This window comes from Bos indicus x Bos taurus, chromosome 13 (genome assembly GCF_003369695.1).
Source record: "Bos indicus x Bos taurus breed Angus x Brahman F1 hybrid chromosome 13, Bos_hybrid_MaternalHap_v2.0, whole genome shotgun sequence".
Lineage (NCBI taxonomy): Eukaryota > Metazoa > Chordata > Mammalia > Artiodactyla > Bovidae > Bos > Bos indicus x Bos taurus.
Genome location: NC_040088.1, coordinates 17,431,400 through 17,457,556, shown reverse-complemented (window position 1 = coordinate 17,457,556; position 26,157 = coordinate 17,431,400). Strand labels below are relative to the sequence as shown.

Below are 26,157 nucleotides of genomic sequence, written 5' to 3'. Positions count from 1 at the left end.
TCCTGAATGACACAATGAAAACCCTATGTGCCGCTACTAAGACTCAAAGCAGTCAAACAAATGAATACTAAAAAAATAATAATAATCCTTTGGAACACAAGCATTAATACTGTCAGAGAGGTAAAACTTAGACATTGCAAAAAGGATATAGTCTTCCCTCATGGCTCAATAGGTACAGAATCTGCCTGCAATGCAGGAGACCCGGGTTTGATTCCTGGGCTGGGAAGATCCCCTGGAGAAGGAAATGGCAACCCACTCCAGTATTCTTGCTTGGACAATACTATGGACTGAGGAGACTGGCAGATTACAGTCCATGGGATCACAAGAGTCGGACACGACTTAGCAACTAAACCACCACCACCAAAAAGGATATATGAAGTTACATATATGATCCATTTTTATTAATACTTTAAAAATACATAATAAATTCACTGAAAAAAAGTCTAGGAAGATTCACATCAAGAGGTCACTGAAGCGCAGTCATTATGGAAAACAATATGGAGGTTCCTTAAAAAACTAAAAATAGAGTTGCCATGTGATTCAGCAATCCCACTCCTGGGCATATATCTGGAAAAGATGAAAACTCTAATTCAAAAGGAGCAAATACTGTTGCAAAAGTCCAAAAGACTTGCTTGATGCAGAGTTGCCACAAACTTTCAATTTGTTAAAAAAAAAAAAAAAGCAATTATCTGTAAAAATCAATAAAGCAAAGCACAGTATGATGAAGATTGTGGTGGTAGTTATACAATCATACATAATTACTAAAATTCATCAAACTGTACACTTAAGATGGGTATATTTTATTCTATGTAAATTATACCTCAATGAAGCTGGGAAAAATTCATCATAGTATAAAACAAGATTTATACAATTTCCTCATGTGAAAAAACAATGTTTTTTAAATTTGAAAAGGTGACCTCTGTTTGGTGGGAATATAGTTTTTATTTTTTTGCTTATATATAATCTGTTTTCTACAATGAATGTTATTTTCCATAATTATTTCCTGAAGTGATGGTGACCTAACTGAGGTGAGTAAGCAATTAAGTTCCACTTGGTTTGGTGAGACAGTGCCAGAGCAGATGTTTGAACCCAGATCTCTGTATTTCTGATCATTAGATTGGTACCTTCTGAGCTTCCTGGGTAAGAATAGCAGCCTGGGATGCTTAACAAAGCTGTTTGTGTACTACACTTTAAATCTGCATAGTTAATAAACCTGCAAAGGTGATTCATGGGAAAATGTGATGGAACCACTGACACAGGTAGAATCTGAAACCTCAGGAACATTTTCTTCAACATATTAAGGATCTATCATCAACACCAAATAATCCCACGTGTGTTATTAGTTATCCCACCTGGAATCTATTACGATGAATCCTTCCTGGAAAGTCATCTTCTTTATGAAGCCATCACTGACTAGGACTCCATACCTGCTCAGTTGGGTAACCCTTGGTGGTTTCTTTTCTATCTCCACTACTAGGACATTAAAACACAGAGCTCTTCCTGCCCAGGTAAAAGTTTCCTTAATTCAGGGATTGGCACTGATACTAGGGCTGGATAATTCTTTATTGTGAGCCTGCCCAGTACAGTGTAGGATGTTTAGCAGCATCTTTGGCTCCTGTCTGCTAGCTACCTACTGGGCACCACCTCTCATACCCAGTTGTGACAAACCAAAATGCAAAAATGTCATTGCCAATGTCCCTGAAGGTGGTAAAATTTACCAAGTTAAAAATGACTAACTTGTCTCTCATCAGGCTAAACATCCTCTAATCAGTCCTCCACATAGCTTCCAGATTTCTAAAACTTGTTATTCAAAGCACAGTCCTTGGCCTAGCAGCACTGGTGTTAGGTAAGAGCTTGTTAAAAAAGCAAAATCTCAGACCCAACACCAGACTGCATTTTTTTTAATTTTTTTTTATTTTTAAACTTTACATAATTGTATTAGTTTTGCCAAGTATCAAAATGAATCTGCCACAGGTATACATGTGTCCTGGTGATTTCTATGCTCTTAAAATTTGAGAAACACTGCCAGAAACATCTCTGACTTGCTTGAGGTTAAATATCACTTGAAACAGAGATTAACAAAATTCCTAAGTTCTTCTCCTGAAGATTTCATTCCTTGGGTCAAGGGTGGGGCCTAGGAGTCAAGTGTCTCAGGTAATCCTTACCTTTGGGCAACTTAGGGAACTGCTGCTCTAAAATACACATCAGATTTTGTCCTTATCCACATAAAATTAAAAAACCACTTTGGGACTTTCCGGGTGGTCCAGAGGCTAAGATTACGTGCTCCCAAAGCAGGGGGCCTATGTTAATCCCTAGTCAGGGATATAGATCCTACATGCCGCACCTAAGTGTTCTCATGCTGGGTCCCGCATATCACAACAAAGATGGAAGAGCCCATGAGCCCCAACTAAGACTACCCACCCACCCCAGCCCCACCCCCGCCTTGTGTGCAAGCTCAGTCATGTCTGGCTCTTTGCAACACCATGGACTGCAGCTCACCAGGCTCCTCTGTCCATGGAATTTTCCTGGCAAGGATACTGGAGAGGGTTGCCATTTTCTTCTCCAGAGGATCTTCCAAACCCAGGGACTGAACCTGCATCTCCTGCACTGGCAGGTGGATTCTTTTCCATGCACTTGGGAAGCCCTGCAGCCAAGACCCAGCACAGTCTAAATTAAATAAATATTAGAAACAAAACACTTTAGTGGCGCCCCCTTGACCTATATACCAGTGATTCTCACCTTAGGTACTCACCTGTTGTTGCTGTTCAGTTGCTAAGTCATGTCCGACTCTTGGCAACCCCATGGATTGCAGTATGCCAGGCTTCCCTGTCCTTCACCATCTCCTGGGGCTTGCTCAAACTCATGTCCATTGAGTCGGTGATGCCATCCAATCAACAAATCCTGTCACCCCCTTCTCCTCTTGCCCTTAATCTTTCCCAGCATTAGGATCTTTTCTGCTGAGTTGGCTCTTCACATCAGGTGGCCAGTGTATTGGAACTTCAGTTTCAGTATCAAACCTTCCAATGAATATTCAGGATTGATTTCCTTTAGGATTGACTGGTTTGATTTCCTTGTAGTCCAAAGGACTCTCAAGAGTCTTCTCCAGCTCCACAGTTTGAAAGGATCGATTCTTTGGTGCTCAGCCTTCTTTATGGTCCAACTCTCACATCTGTACATGACTACTGGAAAATCCATAGCTTTGACTATATAGACCTTTGTGGGCAAAGTGGTGTCTCTACTTTTTAATATGCTGTCTAGGTTTGTCATAGCTTTTCTTCCAAGGTGTCTTTCTGCAGCGTCTTATGGCTACAGTCACAGATGGCAGTGATTTTGGACTCACCTAGGTTGGTCATAATTTTTCTTCCAAGGAGTAAGCATCTTTTAATTTCATGGCTGCAATCACCATCTGCAGTGATTTTGGAGCCCCCCCAAAATAAAGTCTGACACTGTTTCCACTGTTTCCCCATCTATTTCCCATGAAGTGATGGGACCAGATGCCATGATCTTCGTTTTCTGAATGCTGAGCTTTAAGCCAACTTTTTCACTCTCCTCTTTCACTCTCATCAAGAGGCTTTTTAGTTCCTCTTCACTTTCTGCCATACGGGTGGTGTCATCTGCATATCTGAGGTTATTGATATTTCTCCCGGCAATCTTGATTCCAGCTTGTGCTTCTTCCAGCACAGCATTTCGCATGATGTCTTCTGCATAGAAGTTAAATAAGCAGGGTGACAACATACAGCCTTGACGTATTTCTTTTCCTATTTGGAACCAGTCTATTGTTCCATGTCCAGTTCTAACTGTTGCTTCCTGACCTGCATATAGGCTTCTCAAAAGGCAGGTCAGGTGGTCTGGTATTCCCATCTCTTTCAGAATTTTCCACAGTTTATTGTGATCCACACAGTCAAAGGCTTTGGCATAGTCAATAAAGCAGAAATAGACGTTTTTCTGGAACTTTCTTGCTTTTTCCATGATCCAGCGGATATAGGCAATTTGATCTCTGGTTCCTCTGCCTTTCCTAAAACCAGCTTGAACATCTGGAAGTTCACGGTTCACATATTGCTGAAGCCTGGCTTGGAGAATTTTGAGCATTACTTTACTAGCGTGTAAGATGAGTCCAATTGAGTGGTAGTTTGAGCGTTCTTTGGCATTGCCTCTCTTTGGGACTGGAATGAAAACTGACCTTTTCTAGTCCTGTGGCCACTGCTGAGTTTTCCAAATTTGCTGGCATATTGAGTGCAGCACTTTCACAGCATCATCTTTCAGGATTTGAAATAGCTCAACTGGAATTCCATCACCTTCACTAGCTTTGTTCGTAGTCATGCTTTCTAAGGCCCACTTGACTTCACATTCCAGGATGTCTGGCTCTAGGTGAGTGATCATACCATTGTGATTAATTACTTTGCCAACAAAGGTCTGTCTAGTCCAGGCTATGGTTTTTCCAGTAGTCACGTATGGATGCGAGAGTTGGACTGTGAAGAAAGCTGAGTGCCGAAGAATTGATCCTTTTGAACTGTGGTGTTGGAGAAGACTCTTGAGAGTCCCTTGGACTGCAAGGAGATCCAACCAGTCCACTTTAAAGGAGATCGGCCCTGGGTGTTCTTTGGAAGGAATGATGCTAAAGCTGAAACTCCAGTACTTTGGCCACCTCATGAGAAGAGATGACTCATTGGAAAAGACTCTGATGCTGGGAGGGATTGGGGGCAGGAGGAGAAGGGGACGACAGACAATGAGATGGCTGGATGGCATCACAGACTCGATGGACGTGAGTTTCAGTGAACTCCAGGAGATGGTGATGGACAGGGAGGCCTGGCGTGCTGCAATTCATGGGGTTGCAGAGTCGGAAACGACTGAGAGACTGAACTGACTGAACTGAGGGAGTATTTAAAAATCTTAAAGCTAGGTTGTTCCCCAAACCAATTAAATCAGAAACCTCTGGGTGGAGAAGCCCATTCACTGATGTGTTTTTTAAAACTCCCCAGCTGCAGCCAATGTTGAGAACCATTGGAAATGACCAGGCCTGAGCTCCCTAACCTGGCTTAGAGCCCAACTAACAAAGGCCCCTTTCTAGCCCTCTTTGCACTGCACTTTTGAGTATGTACACTTTCTTTCAACCTCGCTGAAGTATCTGCAATTCCTAAACCTACAGTACTTCCATCTCTCTGGGACTTTCTACTGGTTGTGCTGTCTTCTACTGCCCTGGCAGTAGTCATCCCTAAGGACTAAATTACCATTTGGCCCCCGCTTTAGAGTGATTTTGGTCTTCCCTGTAGGTCAAATGGTAAAGAATCTGCCTGCAGTGCAGGAGACCCAGGTTTGATCCCTGGGTTGGGAAGATCCTCTGGAGAAGGGAATGGCAATCCACTCCAGTATTCTTGCCTGGAGAATCCCATGGACAGAAGCGCCTGGTGGGCTACAGTCCATGGGATCTCAAAGAGTCAAACACGACTGAGCAACTAACACTACTACTTAGAGTGATTTTACATTCCCTGACACACCTGTTTAGGCAGAGTAAATCATCTGCTCTGTGCTAACACCATACCTCTCTGTGTAGTACTGTACTGCTATACTTACACCATTATATTAATGGACTACAAATATACCTTGAAGACAGGAACTATGCCTGGATCACTTTTACATCCCTCAGTTCAGTTCAGTCACTCAGTCGTGTCTGACTCTTTGCGACCCCATGAATCACAGCACGCCGGGCCTCCCTGTCCATCACCAACTCCCAGAGTTCACTGAAACTCATGTCCATCTAGTCGGTGATGCCATCCAGCCATCTCATCCTCTGTCATCCCCTTCTCCTCTTGCCCCCAATCCCTCCCAGCATCAGAGTCTTTTCCAATGAGTCAACTCTTCGCATGAGGTGGCCCAAGTATTGGAGTTTCAGCTTCAGCATCAGTCCTTCCAATGAACACTCAGGACTGATTTCGTTTAGAATGGACTGGTTGGATCTCCTCGAAGTCCAAGGGACTCTCAAGGGTCTTCTCCAACACATACCTAGCACATAGCAAAGGGCCAGGCATAGAGTAAACAGCCAATTAGGTTTGTTGACGGGGTGAAAGTAGTGTAAGTAACAAAATAAAAACAAGCAGGAATATTACCATCTTTAAAAAACTTTTTTTTTTTAAACTTAAACAATCTAACCACATAATTAGAGGGACCTCCTTGGGGGTCCAGTGGTTAAGAATCCATTTTCCAATGACACAGGGGTTGCAAAGAGTCAGATGGACAGACTGAGCAACTGACCACACATGCACACACGCTGCAGGGCAACTAAGCCCCCGCTCACCACAAGGAAGACTAGTACAGCCAAAATTTTTAAAAAGTTAATTAAAAATATCTTGGGACTTCCCTGATAGTCCAGTGGTTAACAATCTGCCTTGCAATGCAGGACTTGGGTACAATCCCTAGTCAGGGAACTAAGATCCTATAAAATGGGAAGTACCTACTGAGCTCAACTGCCCTAACTTGAGAGTCTGTGCATCTAAATCAAAGATCCTGCATGACCCAGTGAAGATCCTGCCATCAAAACTAAGACCCAATGTGGCTAAGTAAATTAATTGATTTTAAAAATTAATTAAAAATATCTTAAATAGCAAAGAATTTTTAAGCTTTGAGTCTCAAATGGATAAATATACCTGAAAGCACTCCGAAGAGGGAAGACTTTTCCTTAATTCGTATGGTAATTTGGTCCTTTTCAAGACCCTGACACAATTCTGCTTCTTATATGTGCGTAAGGCATTTTTCAATTGATGTGAAATTCTCCCAACATAAAAATAACTATTTTAAAGTGTAAAATTCATTGTCATTTAGTAAGTTTACAATGGTATGCAATCACCACCTATATCAAGTTATAAAATTGTTTCCATCACCTCAAAAGAAAACCCTGTACTTGTCAATCAGACAATTCACTCCCCATTCTCTTCCTGGCTCCTGGAAAGCACTGAGAATATTAACTTTTAATGTTAATTAGTTACACTGTTACACCAAGTTTTACTGTTAATGTTACATTTAATTACATTAAGACATTTAAAAGATATAAACCAGATATTTAGAGATACAGATTCTAGACGGCTGCACAACTGCATCCAGTCACAGAGGGCCGAGAGGAGCTACTCCATGTTTAAGATCAGGAGGGGTGGCGGTGAGGAGATACCCCTCGTCCAAGGTAAGGAGCAATGGCTGCGCTTTGCTGGAGCAGCCATGAAGAGATACCCCACGTCCAAGGTAAGAGAAACCCAAGTAAGACAGTAGGTGTTGCCAGAGGGCATCAGAGGGCAAACACACTAAAACCATACACACAGAAAACTAGTCAATCTAATCACATTAGGACCACAGCCTTGTCTAACTCAATGAAACTAAGCCATGCCCTGTGGGGCCACCTAAGACGGGCGGGTCATGGTGGAGAGGTCTGACAGAACGTGGTCCACTGGAGAAGAGAATGGCAAACCACTTCAGTATTCTTGCCTTGAGAACCCCATGAACAGTATGAAAAGGCAAAATGATAGGATACTGAAAGAGGAACTCCCCAGGTCGGTAGGTGCCCAGTATGCTACTGGAGATCAGTGGAGAAATAACTCCAGAAAGAATGAAGGGATGGAGCCAAAGCAAAAACGATACCCAGTTGTGGATGTGACTAGTGATAAAAGCAAGGTCCAATGCTGTAAACAGCGATATTGCATAGGAACCTAGAATGTTAGGTCCATGAATCAAGGCAAATTGGAAGTGGTCAATCAGGAGATGGCAAGAGTGAATGTCGACATTCTAGGAATCAGAGAACTAAGATGGACTGGAATTGGTGACTTTAACTCAGATGACCATTATATCTACTACTGTGGGCAGGAATCCCTTAGAAGAAATGGGTAGCCATCACGGTCAACAAGAGTCCGAAATGCAGTACTTGGATGCAGTCTCAAAAACGACAGAATGATCTCTGTTTGTTTCCAAGGCAAACCATTCAATATCACAGTAATCCAAGTCTATGCCCCAGCCAGTAACGCTGAAGAAGCTGAAGTTGAATGGTTTTATGAAGATCTACAAGACCTTTTAGAACTAACACCCAAAAAAGATGCCCTTTTCCTTTTAGGGGACTGGAATGCAAAAGTAGGAAGTCAAGAAACACCTACAGTAACAGGCAAATTCGGCCTTGGAATACAGAATGAAGCAGGGCAAAGGCTAATAGAGTTTTGCTAAGAGAACACACTGGTCATAGCAAACACCCTCTTCCAACAACACAAGAGAAGACTCTACACAAGGACATCACCAGATGGCCAACACCAAAATCAGACTGATTATATTCTTTGCAGCCAAAGATGAAGAAGCTCTATACAGTCAGCAAAAACAAGACTGGGAGCTGACTGTGGCTCAGATCATGAACTCCTTATTGCCAAATTCAGACTTAAATGGAAGAAAGTAGGGAAAGGTCTACCACTAGACCCTTCAGGTATGACCTGAACAAAATCCCTCATGATTATACAGTGGAAGTGAGAAATAGATTTAAGGGACTAGATCTGATAGATAGAGTGCCTGATGAACTATGGACTGAGGTTCATGACATTGTACAGGAGACAGGGATCAAGACCATCCCCATGGAAAAGAAATGCAAAAAAGCAAAATGGCTGTCTGGGGAGGCCTTACAAATAGCTGTGAAAAGAAGAGAAGAGAAAAACAAAGGAGAAAAGGAAAGATATAAGCATCTGAATGCAGAGTTCCAAAGAATAGCAAGGAAAGATAAGAAAGCCTTCCTCAGTGATCATTACTTTGACAACAAAGGTCCGTTTAGTCAAGGCTATGGTTTTTCCAGTGGTCATGTATGGATGTGAGAGTTGGACTGTGAAGAAAGCTGAGTGCTGAAGAATTGATGCTTTTGAACTGTGGTGTTGGAGAAGACTCTTGAGAGCCCCATGGACTGCAAGGAGATCCAACTAGTCCATCCTAAAGGAGATCAGTCCTGGGTGTTCTTTGGAAGGAATGATGCTAAAGCTGAAACTCCAGTACTTTGGCCACCTCATGCGAAGAACTGACTCATTGGAAAAGACTGATGCTGGGAGGGATTGGGGGCAGGAGGAGAAGGGGACGACAGAGGATGAGATGGCTGGATGGCATCACAGACTCGATGGACGTGAGTTTGAGTGAACTCCGGGAGTTGGTGATGGACAGGGAGGCCTGGCGTGCTGCGATTCATGGGGTCACAAAGAGTCAGACACGACTGAGCGACTGAACTCAACTGATAGGTTTTATTCAGTAATCTCACAAAAACACCAATATTTTATTAACCATTTTATGTACATGAATATACAGTCTAGAAAACTGATAGAAACACATCCAGATTTTCTTATAAAGACAACGTACAAATGCTCATTTACATTTTGCACATTAATAATGACACAATAGTTATAGCTACATAAAAATATATACAAGGATTCAAGACAGACTTGATGGTATTTGGCTTGTAACATGTGTAGATACTACACAAAAAAATGATGTAATTTTAAGAAAAGCAAAATGTGACCAGACTCAGTTTTCTTCTTAAAATTTAAAAATAAAATTCCTAATAATCATAATTATTGATACTAGTTAATAGCCAAATTTTAGACTAATTCAAATTAGCCAGGGTTACTAGTTAAATGGGCCTCCCTGGTGGCTCAGAAAGTAAAGAATCCGCTTGCAGTACAGGAGACCTGGGTTCGATCCCTGGGTTGGGAAGATTCCCCTGGAGAAGGGAACGGTTACCCACTCCAGTATTCTTGCCTGCAGAATTCCATGGACAGAGGAGCCTGGCAGGCTACAGTCCATGGGATGGCAGAGTCGAACATGACTGAGCCAGTTTCACTTTTTACTAGTTAAATATTTAGCATTAAAAAAAATACAGTTTGCAGTTTAAGAAACATACATTTGATAAAATTTTCTCAAAATTAATTAAGAATGGCTTATTCACCTCCTTCCAGATTCTGGAAACACACTAGAAAAGTGAATATTGAACAGCTGATTCTTTGTAAAGTGGCACCCCTAGCCCTAGAAAACATCCTTAAGGGGCCAGTGATCAGACCCTAATGGGAAACTCATAATGCACTGATGATACAGAGAGCAAAGAGCGGGACGTGATAAGCAGCTGTGTCATGGATGGAACAGTATAATTATAAGGCATAATTATAAGATATTAACATGGTTTTGAGAAAGGTTTCAACTATTCTTAAGGAATCAATTAGACGTTGAGAATGATCAATCTTATAATGATCTCAAAAATAGTATCTTACATATTATCATGGCTGCTACCTCACTAATACGAAGTTTAGTCTCTAACAGCTCTTTTCTGTATTTTACTCTACTGGCCTGAGAAGCAGTTTCCTATTTTGAGAGCTATATGATATAATCATATATAATTAAGTTAATGGTTTGGAAAACAAAGTAATAATAGTTTTAAAAAGGAGCAAGTAGCTCTTTTATTAGGTTGTGACACCAGGCTAAGAGGGCTTAAGGTTGGAAAGCAAGGAGTCGGGCAGTGCATGGGTTTAAGTACAAACATGCTTCTGCTCAAGGAGAGGAAGAGCATGAGAAGCCTCTGGACAACCCACAGTGGTACCTGGATGTGGAGTTAGCACACTGGGTCAGAGACAGGCTCCTACATCATCCTCTGGCCTAGATGCCATGGGACGCAACCCCTACTCAATATTAAATTGGGAGCACAAACATCTCAAAGCATACCTACCAAAAATAGATTATTCACCCTCTTATGACAAAGCCCAGAAGGAGAGGACATTTGATTATTTTAAAAAGTGAGCTTAAAAATTATAAGGTTTCTCCTTACTTTGTCTGAAAAACTCAGAGAACAAATATTTTAACAATTCTATGACTATTAATATGCTTAAAAGGCACTTAAAACCATTCCTTTTTAAATGCACTTAAAACCATTCCTTTTTAAGTGCACTTAAAAACATTCCTTTACAATCCAACTCAAAATACATCTGTCAACTACATTTTGGATAAAAGTAAAAAAAAAAAATCCACTTAACTTTGGTGTACCTTTTCTTGTAACTCAGTGATGTTTACTACCTTCAGGGTTGACTGTTTTGAAGACAGAGCCCCAGCTTGCTGCAAAACAACCTGAGAGTGCTTTTACCACAGAAGTGAGAAGGGTGCTAGTGGTTTGCTCTTTCACTGACAACATCCTGTAGTCGTTTAAGTAAAACATCATCATTTTCTTGACAGAGGCGTTTGGCAGGTGATTCTGCATCACCATCGATGGTTATTGCTCGCTTCTTGGTTCTCTGCTCACCTTGCCTTATCATGTTGTTGATATCTTTCAAACTCTGCAAAAACAGACGATATGTGTGAGTAAAAGGGGAAAGGGGGGAAATAGCAGCAAAGAACTAAACTAACTGCTTTTTCCTACCCTTTATCCTCTATCCAAAGCTAAACACTGGAGGAAGGGATTATTTTTTGAATCTAGGTCAAGTTATTAAGGGTGATTAGAATTAATCTTTTCAGGTGATTTTAAAAATTGGATTTACATTATAGCAATAGTTTTTAAAATGTGGACATCAGACCACAAGCAGCAGAGCATTTAGGAGCTTATTAGGAATGCAAATTCTCAAGCCTCACCCTACACCGACTGAATCACCCATTCTAGGTATTGGACCCAGTTATCTCTAGTTTATCAAGCCCTCCAGGTGATTCTGATAAATCAAACAAACTTTCATCAACTTTGAGGTCTTTTTTCTGAAGCACTGCTTTTCAAACTTTAATGTGCTTACTAATCATCTGGGGAATGATAATACACAGATTCAGATTCAGTAGGGTTGGTGTGAGGCCTGAGATTCTGCATTTCTCACACGCTCCCAGGTGATGCTGATGTTGCTGGTCTTACTGTAAAACAGCCTTTGAGAAGTTGTTCCTGAACACAGTGCATCAACACTGTCCAGGGAATCTGCCTGCTGGAGCTCTGTGATTCAGTAAGTCTACAGGACAGAAATCTGTGTTCAACAAGCTCCCCAGATTCTGACCTATGATTCTGAAATTACTGCCTTAGAATTCAATTAGACCCATTTCTGATTTTATCCAAGAATGTCTTCTAAAAGTCCTTCTACGAAGAGGTAATGCAAGTCTGTGAGGTATATCTCAGTAAACTTTATTTGCTAAGTATGGCAGGAATGTAACAAATGCTTGTGGATCTAAATGAGTTAAGAAACTAATGAGTTAAGGAGCTGCCACGTATTTGGACTGAGTTACAACCTATCCCACTACAACTCCTTCTAGTTGGTAGTCATTCTGGCTTTTGGAGATACAATGAACACATCTACTTGATAGTCCTTAAATTACCTGCAAACAGCAATCATGTCCCCATTGGATCATCATCATTAATGGGACTAAAGATGGAGGTGACCACAGAGCTGTCTGTGTAAGTCAGAAGAGGCCTCTGCTTTCAGACTTTTCCCTATCCCAGGCGCCATCCACCAAATGAACTTTCCCTTCCAAGATCTTTCTTTACAGTGTCCCCATATCTGACCACTTGCAGGTGCTGCCTTACTGGTCCTTCGCAAGATGGTGCCTGAGCAGGGAAACACTGTGCTCTTGGTGCAAACTCCCCCAATACCATGTCAGTCATAACACATTAAACTCCCTCAACTGGATACACTGCAAACTCCCCCAATACCATGTCAGTCATAACAGATTAAACTCCCTCAACTGGATACACAGGAAACTTGCCATAGTAAGAGTTTGTATTTATTTGCAGTAACTTTGCAAAAAATTGGGGTATGATTAAAGATTACTAACTGGAAATCTGGAATCCAATTTTTAACATGGATATTGCCATTTTGGAGTAAAGTTTGGGAGCACGTTACCTTAGAAGGGCTGCCGTTGAATTTATATAGCAGAGCACTCCTTGGTGTAAGGCCCGACCCATTCTTGTGTGGGGACACATAAATGGAGTGCTGCTGGGAAATGCGGCGTGGGGAGCCTGGCTGTTGCTTAATATGTGGAAAAGGGGAGAGTGGCGGAGCTTCCATCTGAAATAACATAAAAGTAAAGCTTTTATAGGGCTTCCCTCATGGCTCAGTTGGTAAAGAATCTGCCTACAATGCAGGAGACCAGATTCAATCCCTGGGTAGGGAAGATACCCTGGAGAAGAAAATGGCAACCCACTCCAGTATTCTTGCCTGGAGAATCCCATGGGCAGAGGAGCCTGGCAGTCTACAGTCCACATAGTCACAAGAGTCAGACATGACTTAGTGAATAAACCACCACCAAAGCTTTTATCAGATGAAAGGTTTTCTTTCTTTTTTTAAATCCCACCATATTTTTTATTCTACACTCCCCTCCTCCTCATAAGGGTGAAGGATCAACATGGAACTTTTTTTCCTGTACCATGTTTTTATTCTTATTGGTATCTCCTAATTAGAAGTCTAATACTTTGGCCACCTCATGTGAAGAGCTGACTCATTGTAAAAGACCCTGATGCTGGGAAGGATTGGGGGCAGGAGGAGAAGGGGACGACAGAGGATGAGATGGCTGGATGGCATCACCGACTTGATGGACATGAGTTTGGGTAAACTCTGGGAGTTGGTGATGGACAGGGAGGCCTGGCGTGCTGCAATTCATGGGGCTGCAAAGAGTCGGACACGACTGAGCGGCTGAACTGAACTGAACTATACCATAAGAACTTACTATGGCTGAAAAAAATTTTTAAATGATTCATTAACCCTTGTTTTTCAACAATTACTAATGGATAAACTCAAATTTATTTGTCTGGATCTTTCAGGAAATCCTGAAGGATTCTGAGTAAGACCCCAGAAGCAGTAAGCCAAGAGAATAGGAACTTCATGCCATGCTCAGAAAGTGAGGCAAAGAATAACTTATGTCCTAACACTTGCAATAAGGATCTCTCTCCACACATACATTGTTGTTGTTTAGGTGCTAAGTTGTGTCCAACTCTGTGTGACCCCATGGACTGCAGTGTCAGGCTTCCTGTCCTTCACTATCTCATGGTGTTTGCTCAGATTCATGTCCATGGAGTCAGTGATGCTAGCTAACCATCTCGTCCTGTCTTCCCCTCCGCACCTTGTCCTCAATCTTTTGCAGCATCAGGGTCTTTTCCAATAAGTTGGCTCTTCACATCAGGTGGCCAATGTTAATAGAGCTTCAGCTTCAGCATCAGTCCTTCCAATGAATACTCAGGGTTGATTTCCTTTAGGGTTGACTGGTTTGATCTCCATGCACCTTTGATCACCAAAGGTGTCTCAAGAGTCTTAAGAGTCCACATATATATACCCACAGCCAGATTAGTAGCTCAGAGAATAAGAGAGACAGAGTATTCTGTGGGCCAGCAAGAAGAGTCCAACAAGGAACAAATCTCTTAATAAAATGGTTAACACTTTATGCCTGGTGGTTTAGTCACTATGTCTAACTCTTTTGACCCCCAAGTACTATAGCCACCAGGCTCCTCTGTCCATTGGATTTCTCGGGCAAGAATACTGGAGTGGCTTGCCATTTCCTTCTCCAGGGGATCTTTCCAACCATAGGACCAAATTCCCGTCTTCTGCATTGCAGGGAGATTCTTTTACTGACTGAGTTACTAGTACAAAGTATAAGACTTTATGCTGAAATGCAAAGGACTCAGAGATAAAGTGAGAAAGAACTGTACTTTTAATAATCTATACAATGTTCTATTCCAAGCACAAATGGGGATGACTCCTTAATTACTATTTCATTCATCATCTTCACCTGAAGCTAGGAAAACTAGTTTTGTTTTTTTCCCAATTAGCTGATGTTAGAGATATCCTCAGTATAGCACATGGTGGGGGGATGTGTGGAACTGAGGGAGGAGAATGAGTAGTCATGGCCTCTGAGGATAGTCAGCTCATATTCATTGAAAGGGACAAGGAAAGAAATGTAAAGACACAGACACGTATATAGCTACTGCCTGAATGCAGCTTCTACTCGGTTCCTCTTTCTTATAACTGAAGTCTGCTCTTTTGGGAACCAACATCAGCTTATACACTGATAACACTTACAAAGGCCTGCTGGTAGTGTCAAATCTAGATACAGCATAAAAATTTCTTAGCGTTGTTTCTATTATTGACTTAAGCCTATTTATTTCCTTTTCTCTTTATCTTGAGAAAAACATTTCTCTGAGAAATATAACAACAGAAATCAAAACCAAGGGAAAAAACCACCAGAATTGTTTTCATTGCTCCATGTTCCCATTGACTCCTTGCCCATATGCATCCATAATTTCTAGGAATGTATAATCACAGTATGGATGAAATTTCCATAATTTTCTCTAGTCTGTTTTATCACAGCCTTAATCACGCTGATTAATCACTAGCATGTTTTCTCCTGTAAAATGTATCAGTAAGGCTTTAACTTTGAAATACTTATCTACCAAAATAAACTCAGAGTAAACCAATTATGAGAACAGATATTAATAAAGTAGTAAAGTAAAAAACGTACCACATGGTCCTGATTTGACAAGTCGTATTTCAATGCGAATGACTTCACTCTTCCTACATATATTGTATTGTAAAATTTGATAAGATCACCTCTCTCCTCTTTCACTGGTCCACTGGAGCAGTCCGGTGTTTTTGTAGCATCTTCCAAGTCTGTTAAAAGAATTCAATGTTGTGATAGGTGTACCTTAATCTATAATTTGAGGATCTGAAACACAACTCTCTCTACAATATAAAAGCGAAAAAAATCAAATAAACCTAAATATTTATGTAAGACAATGACCTATTTTAGAAAAGTTCAGAAATCTACCTATATTATGGATAAATTGGAAACTTGAGAAATACAAACATGTAAACTTAAATGGGTGCTCTATTCTCTAGATATCACTTCAGCAAGAATGTTTTCACAACCATTCCTTTGAACCCACTGTCACCGGTGACTCTCAGAGGGGCACCAGCCCTGGGTTGAAATTTGCCTAAACTGAGCTTCAGAATATGGGTAACAGTGGTAAATCCTGAGCTTCAGATAACAAAAAGGACTGCAGATATTCTTACTGGCTCTTTGGAAAAGGTGGAAAGACTCTAAAAGGTAAAGTGTATCCTCAGAGGTTAAGGAAGAAGCAAGGTGAATTGCTTATGTTTACTTTTCTGCAAATACATGGCAGGTGACAAGTGTTCAAAAAGCCTTATTTTCTCATGCACAACAGGAACTTAATGCTGTCTATAGGCATCATCCTCAGCTATAAAATTATTGCTTGCCCCAAGGTGCTTTCATATTTTTTAGTGTAACTCTAGGGTAGCTTGTGACACCAGGCAGAACTTTATCCTGTTCTTTTTTTTGGGGGGAGAGAATTACAAAACATCTTCTACTTGTACTAACAAGAATCACCTAGCTCTGAGTTGATGTTTACCTAAACTGAGCTTCTTGTACACAGCTAAGAAAACTACCGGCAATTAAAAAGAATTCAGCATGTGAAAAAAATGTCTCATTCTCAATACATTGGCCTGCAAACATTGAGAATATGAGTAGAAGAATGTTGCCACCTTGGTTTTCCCTGTAGCTCAAACAGTAAAGAAAGAGCCTGCAATGCAGGAGACCCAGGTTCAATCTCTGGTTCGAGAATATCCTCTTAAGAAAGGAATGGCAATCCACTCCAGTATTCTTGCCTAGAGAATCCCATGGACAGAGGAGTCTGGTGGGGTACAGTCCACAGGATCACAAAGAGTTGGACACAACTGAGCACCTAACACTACTACTACTACTATGCTTCTACCTTAGGAAAATAAGAAAACTCTGACATGGTCCAAGAGTCAGGCAGCCCACAGGGAATCTCCCTGGGGAATCTTGGTCCCCATTTGGATGTCTTTTTTACTCCCGTTATTTTTGCAGGATCTTAGTAAGGCAGAAAAAGCTATGTGATCAGTAAGTTGAAAAAATGCTGCATATTATAGCCTTCTCTTAGGAATTCAGAATACACGTTAGTATAATAAAGGCTTACGGAAGTTTTGCAATTAGAAAAAAAATACGTTCACTTTAATTCCATATTTCTCAAACTTTCTATGCACAGTCCCTCTTCTCCATGACACTTGCTACCATCCTGGGGGACACTGTTGTAAGACAGTAAACACTGGCTTAGTTACAGCTGCTGCTGCTGCTAAGTCACTTCAGTTGTGTCCGACTCTGTGTGACCCCATACACGGCAGCCCACCAGGCTCGCCCGTCCCTGGGATTCTCCAGGCAAGAACACTGGAATGGGTTGCCATTTCCTTCTCCAATGCATGAAAGTGAAAAGTGAAACTGAAGTCACTCAGTCGTGTCCGACTCTTCACGACCCCATGGACTGCAGCCTACCAGGTTCCTCCATCCATGGGATTTTCCAGGCAAGAGTACTGGAGTGGGAAGCCATCGCCTTCTCCTTAGTTACAGCAGTTGTAGGTTATTCTTGTTATCAGTTCAGTTCAGTCACTCAGTCGTGTCCGACTCTTTGCGACCCCATGAACTGCAGCACGCCAGGCCTCCCTGTCCATCACCAACTCCCGGAGTTCACTCAGACTCACATCCATGGAGTCAGTGATGCCATCCAGCCATCTCATCCTCTGTCGTTCCCTTTTCCTCCTGCCCCCAATCCCTCCCAGCATCAGAGTCTTTTCCAATGAGTCAGTTCTTCGCATGAGGTGGCCAAAGTACTGGAGTTTCAGCTTTAGCATCATTCCTTCCAAAGAACACCCAGGACTGATCTCCTTTAAGATGGACTAGTTGGATCTCCTTGCAGTCTAAGGGACTCTCAAGAGTCTTCTCCAGCACCACAGTTCAAAAGCATCAATTCTTCGGCGCTCAGCCTTCTTCACAGTCCAACTCTCACATCCATACATGACCACTGGAAAAACCATAGCATTGACTAGACGGACCTTTGTTGGCAAAATAATGTCTCTGCTTTTCAATATGCTATCTAGGTTGGTCATAACTTTTCTTCCAAGGAGTAAGAGTCTTTTAATTTCATGGCTGCAATCACCATCTGCAGTGATTTTGGAGCCCCCAAAAATAAAGTGTGACACTGTTTCCACTGTTTCCCCATCTATTTCCCATGAAGTGATCCATCCCCATGGAAAAGAAATTCTTGTTATACAGAACATTAAAAAAAAAAAGTTGAACTAAGTGAGTAAACAAGAACAGCATTTCAGTTCAGTTCAATTCAGTCGCTCAGTCATGTTCAACTCTTTATGATCCCATGAATCGCAGCACGCCAGGCCTCCCTGAACAACACCAACTCCCTGAGCCTACCCAAACTCATGTCCATTGAGTCGGTGATGCCATCCAACCATCTCATCCTCTGTTGTCCCCTTCTCCTCCTGCCCTCAATCTTTCCCAGCATCAGGGTCTTTTCAAATGAGTCAGTTCTTCACATCAGGTGGCCAAAGTATTGGAGTTTCAGCTTCAACATCAGACCTTCCAATGAACACCCAGGACTGGTCTCCTTTAGGATGGACTGGTTGGATCTCCTTGCAGTCCAAGGGACTCTCAAGAGTCTTCTCCAACACCACAGTTCAAAAGCATCAATTCTTCAGCGCTCAGCTTTCTTTATACTCCAACTCTCACATCCATACACAAATACTGGAAAAACCATAGCCTTGACTAGACAGACCTTTGTTGACAAAGTAATGTCTCTGCTTTTTAATATGCTGTCTAGGTTGGTCATAACTTTCCTTCCAAGGAGTAAGCACCTTTTAATTTCATGGCTGCAATCTCCATCTGCAGTGATTTTGGAGCCCCCCAAAATAAAGTCTGACACTGTTTCCCCATCTATTTCCCATGAAGTGATGGGACCAGATGCCATGATCTTCATTTTCTGAATGTTGAGCTTTAAGCCAACTTTTTCACTCTCCTCTTTCACTTTCATCAAGAGGCTCTTTAGTTCCTCTTCACTTTCTGCCATAAGGGTGGTGTCTCTGCATATCTGAGGTTACTGATATTTCTCCTGGCAATCTTGATTCCAGCTTGTGCTTCCGCCAGCCCAGCATTTCTCATGATGTACTCTGCATAGAAGTTAAATAAGCAGGGTGACAATATACAGCCTTGATGTACTCCTTTTCCTATTTGGAACCAGTCTATTGTTCCATGTCCAGTTCTAACTGTTGCCTTCTGATCTGCATACAGGCTTCTCAAGAGGCAGGTCGGGTGGTCTGGTATTCCCATCTCTTTCAGAACTTTCCACAGTTTATTGTGATCCACACAGTCAAAGGCTTTGGCATAGTCAATAAAGCAGAAATAGATGTTTTTCTGGAACTCTCTTGCTTTTTTGATGATCCAGCAGATGTTGGCAATTTGATCTCTGACTCCTCTGCCTTTTCTAAAACCAGCTTGAACATCTGGAAGTTCATGGTTCACGTATTGCTGAAGCCTGGCTTGGAGAATTTTGAGCATTACTTTAGTAGCATGTACTGCTGCTACTGCTAAGTCACTTCAGTCGTGTCTGACTCTGTGCGACCCCATAGATGGCAGCCCACCAGGCTCCCTCGGTGTGAGATGAGTGCAACTGTGCGGTAGTTTGAACATTCTTTGGCATTTCCTGTCTTTGGGATTGGAATGAAAACTGACCTTTTCCCGTTCTGTGGCCACTGCTGAGTTTTCCAAATTTGCTGACATATTGACTGCAGCACTTTTACAGCATCATCTTTTAGGATTTGAAATAGTTCAACTGGAATTCCATCACCTCCACTAGTTTTGTTTGTAGTGATGCTTCCTAAGGCCCACTTGACTTCACATTCCAGGATGTCTGGCTCTAGGTGAGTGATCACACCATCGTGATTAACTGGCTCGTGAAGATCTTTTTTGTACAGTTCTTCTGTGTATTCTTGCCACCTCTTCTTAATATCTTCGGCTTCTCAGGTCCATACCATTTCTGTCCTTTATTGAGCCCATCTTTGCATGAAATGTTTCCTTGGTATCTCTAATTTTCCTGAAGAGATCTCTAGTCTTTCCCATTCTACTGTTTTCCTCTATTTCTTTGCATTGACCGCTGAGAAAGGCTTTCTTATCTCTCCTTGCTATTCTTTGGAACTCTGCATTCAGATACCTATATCTTTCCTTTTCTCCTTTGTTTTTCTCTTCTCTTCTTTTCACAGCTATTTGTAAGGCCTCCCCAGACAGCCATTTTGCTTTTTTGCATTTCTTTTTCTTGGGGATGGTCTTGATCCCTGTCTCCTGTACAATGTCATGAACCTCTGTCCATAGTTCATCAGGCACTCTGTCTATGAGATCTAGTCCCTTAAATCTATTTCTCACTTCCACTGTATAATCATAAGGGATTTGATTTAGGTCATACCTGGATGGTTTAGTGGTTTTCCCCAGTTTCTTCCATTTAAGTCTGAATTTGGCAATAAGGAGTTCATGATCTGAGCCACAGTCAGCTCCGGGTCTTGTTTTTGCTGACTGTATAGAGCTTCTCCATCTTTGGCTGCAAAGAATATAATCAATCTGATTTCGGTGCTGGTCATATGGTGATGTCCATGTGTAAAGTCTTCTCTTGTGTTGTTGGAAGAGGGTGTTTGCTATGACCAGTGCTTTCTGTTGGCAAAACTCTATTAGCCTTTGCCCTGCTTTCATTCTGTACTCCAAGGCCAAAAATCTGTTACTTCAGGTGTTTCCTGACTTCCTACTTTAGTATTCCAGTCCCATATCATGAAAAGGACATCTGTTTGGGGTGTTAGTTCTAAAAGGTCTTTTAGTTCTTCATAAACAAGAACAACATTTAGCTATTTAGCATTTTTTCATTTCAAAACAGAAAACAAGATGTCAGTTATCCTTTAAGCTGGAAAAAGATTTCTACATTCTCACCTCTTTAAGGACTTTGGCACTCAGAAATTAAAGCTTCAGTAGGCCTGGTGACCCATCTTACAACATATACATTGGCAGGCAGAACTTATGAAAGACTGGGAAAGAGAATGAGATCTTCCTGCTTGGTGCTATAAATGGTTCAAATCTGTTTTCCCTGAGAGGGTAGAAGGGATCTCTGCTTAATATAAATTTAGGCACATGGTATTTATTTGACATATATTTGTGAAATGAACCAATGAACTACATATGGATTCATAATTTTCCCTAATGTTCTCATGAATAAGAAGAATGTCTTTTCTGAATTATTATATAACACTGTCAAGCAATTAAAATGTGGTTTCATAAAAAACTATCAGTGAATGACAGAAGCTCTTAGAAAAAAGGAGATATTATCTGCAGAACTCTGGAGAAATGTGCTGAAATTTTTAGCCTGGATCTCTGACTTCAGAATTTTCAAAGGATCTAAAGTGAAAGTGGGAAGGGACAAGGCAAATTATTCCAGGGCTGCAGGTGGCCAACAAATGCAACCATAATACGTGGTTAGTTTCATATCCCAGGACAATATAATTGCATTCAGGGGAAAAGAGACTGAGAGCACAGTAGATATGCATTTCTCAGGGGACGTGTTTTCAGAGGATGGGCACACATAACTGTCTAGAATGCACGTATTAATGAAACCCCATCCTTCACTCCTAGAGGAGCTGCTCAAGTGACTGATGCTGATTTCTTTGCATATAGTCCTTAGCCTTCAGTCTGAGAAGAAACACATACAGTGAGTTTTTACCATCTGAAACTGGAGAAAGTAAAGAAGCAAAATTAGGATGAAAGTAAGAAAGATCAGAATTTATTTATAAATTCAAGGGTCATGTTGAGATGTGATGGGGTTGACCAGCACAGCAGCACTTCCCTGGAGTAAGCATTTGGTATTTGTTGTGTATTTCTCCTACCACGTTCCTCCTTATCCTCTTGCGCTCCTCACTGTAAAAGTGTGTAGGCTGCGGTGCCCTTGAGCTCCAGTTATGCAAAAGTCACCGAGCACACACCAGTTTAAAACTACAGTGCTTTAAGACTATTTTGGCAGTTTCTCATAAGCTCTAAAAGGCATTCATTGTAATCTAAAACCAAGGAAACCTTGTTTACACAGACAATCTAAAAGGAAAATGTGCTCTACCCACATTTGGCTGTCTATCTGGTGACCGTAAAATAGTTCTAATGTCAATAAAGTCACTTAATTATCAATTTGTAGTTATCAGTCTTATACATCTCCTATGGAAACAGAACTTTTGTCACTTGAGAGGATTTAACTGTTTTTGTGTGTCTGACCTAGTTTTCAACATTTAAAGGATTTTATGTAAGGAATATGGCCTTAGAAAAATTAGCTTAAAAAAAAAAAAGACATTTAAAGAGCCATACTGATTAATAAAATATATTTTATACTTATAAACAAAATAATAATTACTACTTACTTACTAAGGCCTTACTGTGAGAAGGCCTTGTATGAAACACCGCACATGCATCTTTTTTTAAAAAAATTCTTAAGCCAAGTCTCAGAGGAAGTATTGTAAAGTTTTCAATTTACTTGAGCATTATGTTTGTATCACTTAGACTAAGCTATAATCTGGATCTCTCAAGTGTTCTAATCAAGAATGCTAGTCTGGGGTGCTCTGCTAACATGATAATGAATGCACAGGCCGAGTATCCAGTTGGTTTTTTAACAAGGGAGCTCTTTCTCCACAGGTGGCTACTATAAATAGGGTTTCTATTAGGCATATCTCAATCAAAGACCAATGCTTTGATAATTAACATACTTGACATCAGAAGTAGGTTTTTATTGATGAAAACAGTGGTCATTTATTAAGTATGCCTAATCCTAAAAATCAGTCTATGTTGAGGGAATTAGAAATACTTAAAATAAGAAGATTGGCAGATGCATTTCTTTACACTAACAATGAAATATCAAAACAGGGAATATAATCCAACAATCCCTTTTAAAATTGCATCCAAAAAATAAAAAAACCCAACAACAAAAAACTTAAGAATAATCCTCATCAAGCAGGTGAGAGACTTATATACTGAGAATTGTACAACATTCATAAAGGAAACTGAAGATGATTCAAAGAAGTGAAAAGATATCCCATGCTCTTGTACTGGAAGAATATTGTTAAAATGGCATGCTACCCAAAACAATCTACAGATTTAATGCAGTCCCTATCAAATTACCCAGGACATTTTTCACAGAACTAGAACAAAAAATTCTAAAACTTATAGAGAACTATAAAAGACCCATAATTGCCAAAGCAATCTGGGTCCATGATCTTAGTTTGTTTTTAATGTTGAGTTTCAAGCCAGCTTTTTCACTCTCCTCTTTCACCTGCATCAAGAGGCTCTTTAGTTCCTCTTTGTTTTCTGCCATTAGAGTGGTATCATCTACATATCTGAGATTGCTGATATTTCTCCTGACGGTCTTGATTCCAGCTTGTGCTTCATCCAGCCCAGCATTTTGCATGATGTACTCTGCATAGAAGTTAAATAAGCAGGGTGACAATACACAGGCTTGTCCTACTACTTTCTAATTTTGAACCAGTCAGTTGTTTCATGTCCAGTTCTGTTGCTTCTTGACCCACATACATGTTTCTCAGGAGACAGGTAAGTTGGTCTAATAGTCCCATCCATTTCTTTTAAGAATTTTCCAGTTTGTTGTGATCCACATAGTCAAAGGCCTGAGTATAGTCAATGAAGTAGAAGTTTTTCGGGAACTCCCTTGCTTTCTCCATAATCCAACAAATATTGGCAATTTGATCTCTAGTTTCTCTGCCTTTTTTAAGCCCAGCTTGAACACCTGGAAGTTTTTGGTTCACGTACTGAGGTCTAGCTTGAAGGGTTTTGAGCATAACCGTGCTACTATGTAAAGTGAGCACAACTGTAGTTTGAACATTCTTTGGCATTGCCTCTCTTTGGGATGGAATGAAAACTGATCATTTCCAGTCCTGTGGCCACTGCTGAGTTTTCCAAATTTGCTGACAGCACTTTAATAGCATCATCTTTTAGGGTTTTAAACAGCTCAGCTGGAATTCTGTCATTTCCACTAGCTTTGTTCATATTAATACAGTGTTTCCTAAGGCTCACTTGATTTCATACTCCAGGATGTCTGGCTCTAGTGAGTGACCATACCGTCGTGGTTATCCAGGTCATTAAGACTTTTTGTATAGTTCTTCTGGGTATTCTTGCCACCTCTTCTTAATCTCTTCTGCTTCTGTTAGGTCCTTACCATTTCTGTCCTTTATCATGCCCATCCTTACATGAAATGTTCCCTTGGTATCTCCAGTTTTCTTGAAGAGATCTCTAGTCTATATCTATACAAAAAGAATTGAATTTGGCCTGTGTGGCCTTAAATAGGATCATATTCTAGGACGTTATCATTAAAGCATTTTTTCATTAAGACCTTAAAACTTAAGATCCCAGTAGACACCATAATGATCATGGATATTTGGGTAATTTAAAAAATGTCTCTGACCCAGTCAATTTTCTTTAAGAATTTGCTCTAAGGATGTGGACCAAAGACCAATTTACAATGATGTTCCTCACAAAGCTGTATATAATTAGAACAACCTAAATGCCTCACATTGAGGAATTAAATAAATTACAGTACCTATGTACACATGCACACATACGTCTACGTTAAGTAATGGAAAGATGAGACAAGAAAAAGGATATAGGCAGAAGAGGCCTTTTCATAATTTATCAACATATGAATACCAAATATTTGATTCTTCTTTCTTTAAAAAAAATTACTAGAGTCTTAAGTCTTAGCATGATGGTGGAACAAGGTGACCTTGCTGATGGTGGCAGAATATCAAATACACTTATTAATGAACAGGACATTTCCTTGTCTTCCCGGGCAGATCACTGACAGCTGTCTTACTTTTCCTGTCATTCAGATTTAGTTTTGAATTTTATTGTGTCTTTTATACAATAAATGTGTACAAGTATATACAATATTAGTGTGTATAAGTATACTAGGAAACTTCTAAAACACAATTAAACAGAGGATAAATTAATAGTTTCTATACACAATCTCTGTGGAGGGAGGTACCTGACCCATACTTATTTCAAAGTCACTTGTTTCTTCTCAAAACACACATGCATTATCCACCCCACCTACATAAGTAACTCCAAGACACCCACTGTAGTATGTAACCAAATATATAACCAAAGGTATACTACATATAGAATGCTAAATTGGGCAACTTACCACAATCTGTCATTTCAAAATCACCGTTCAGGTTTTTACTGTATGCCACAACTTCTCTTGGAATACTTTTCAATAGTACACTTCTATAGACCTATAGGTCATAAGGGAAATAAAGGACTATTGAGTCACAAACAGGCACAGGTTAAGCAAAACAAAAATAAGAAGAGCAAGATATCAAGCCAATTAAAAAGTATTTGTCTGTAAGGGTGATAATTAAGGGCAAGATGTTATTCAGTTCAGTTCAGTCGCTCAGTTGTGTCCTACTCTTTGCGACCCCATGAATTGCAGCACGCCAGGCCTCCCTGTCCATCACCAACTCCCAGAGTTCACTCAAACTCACGTCCATCGAGTCAGTGATGCCATCCAGCCATCTCATCCTCTGTCGTCCCCTTCTCCTCCTGCCCCCAATCCCTCCCAGCATCAGAGTCTTTTCCAATGGGTCAACTCTTTGCATGAGGTGGCCAAAGTATTGGAGTTTCAGCTTTAGCATCCTTCCTTCCAAAGAACACCCAGGCCTAACCTCCTTTAGGATGGACTAGTTGGATCTCCTTGCAGTCCAAGGGACTCTCAAGAGTCTTCTCCAACACCACAGTTCAAAAGCATCAATTCTTCGGCACTCAGCTTTCTTCACAGTCCAACTCTCACATCCATACATGACCACTGGAAAAACCATAGCCTTGACTAGATAGACCTTTGTTGGCAAAGTAATGTCTCTGCTTTTGAATATGTTATCTAGGTTGATCATAACTTTTCTTCCAAGGAGTAAGAGTCTTTTAATTTCATGGCTGCAATCACCATCTGCAGTGATTTTGGAGCCCCCAAAAATAAAGTCTGACACTGTTTCCACTGTTTCCCCATCTATTTCCCATGAAGTGATGGGACCGGATGCCATGATCTTAGTTTTCTGAATGTTGAGCTTTAAGCCTGTAGATTACTGCAAACATCTTAGAAGAGGAGCTATTAAGCAGAGCCTACCACCTGAAATATGCCATTTAGGAGGTTACAAATTAGAAGAATTAAGTCAGCAGCAACTAAACACTGATGAGCAAGTTTTGCCAATTAAAAGCTACTTAAAAGATCTGAGCCTATTCCTTCCTCCCTTTAATTCCTTACGTGAGACT

The 26,157-nt window shown here is 40.8% G+C and overlaps 1 protein-coding gene across 1 annotated transcript in view; it reads right to left on the bottom strand.

Annotated features, from left to right (window-relative positions):
• Nucleotides 1-9,220: 9,220 nt before the first annotated feature.
• The window catches only part of RBL1 (RB transcriptional corepressor like 1), a 60,434-nt gene continuing 43,497 nt past the window's right edge, over nt 9,221-26,157 (bottom strand). The window contains exons 19-22 of the mRNA XM_027558600.1: nt 25,037-25,127; nt 15,454-15,602; nt 12,846-13,010; nt 9,221-11,312 (exon numbers count right to left, since the gene is read on the bottom strand). Coding sequence (XP_027414401.1) covers nt 11,142-11,312; nt 12,846-13,010; nt 15,454-15,602; nt 25,037-25,127 — 576 coding nt within the window. The 3' untranslated portion in view covers nt 9,221-11,141. The remainder of the gene's footprint in view (nt 11,313-12,845; nt 13,011-15,453; nt 15,603-25,036; nt 25,128-26,157) is intronic.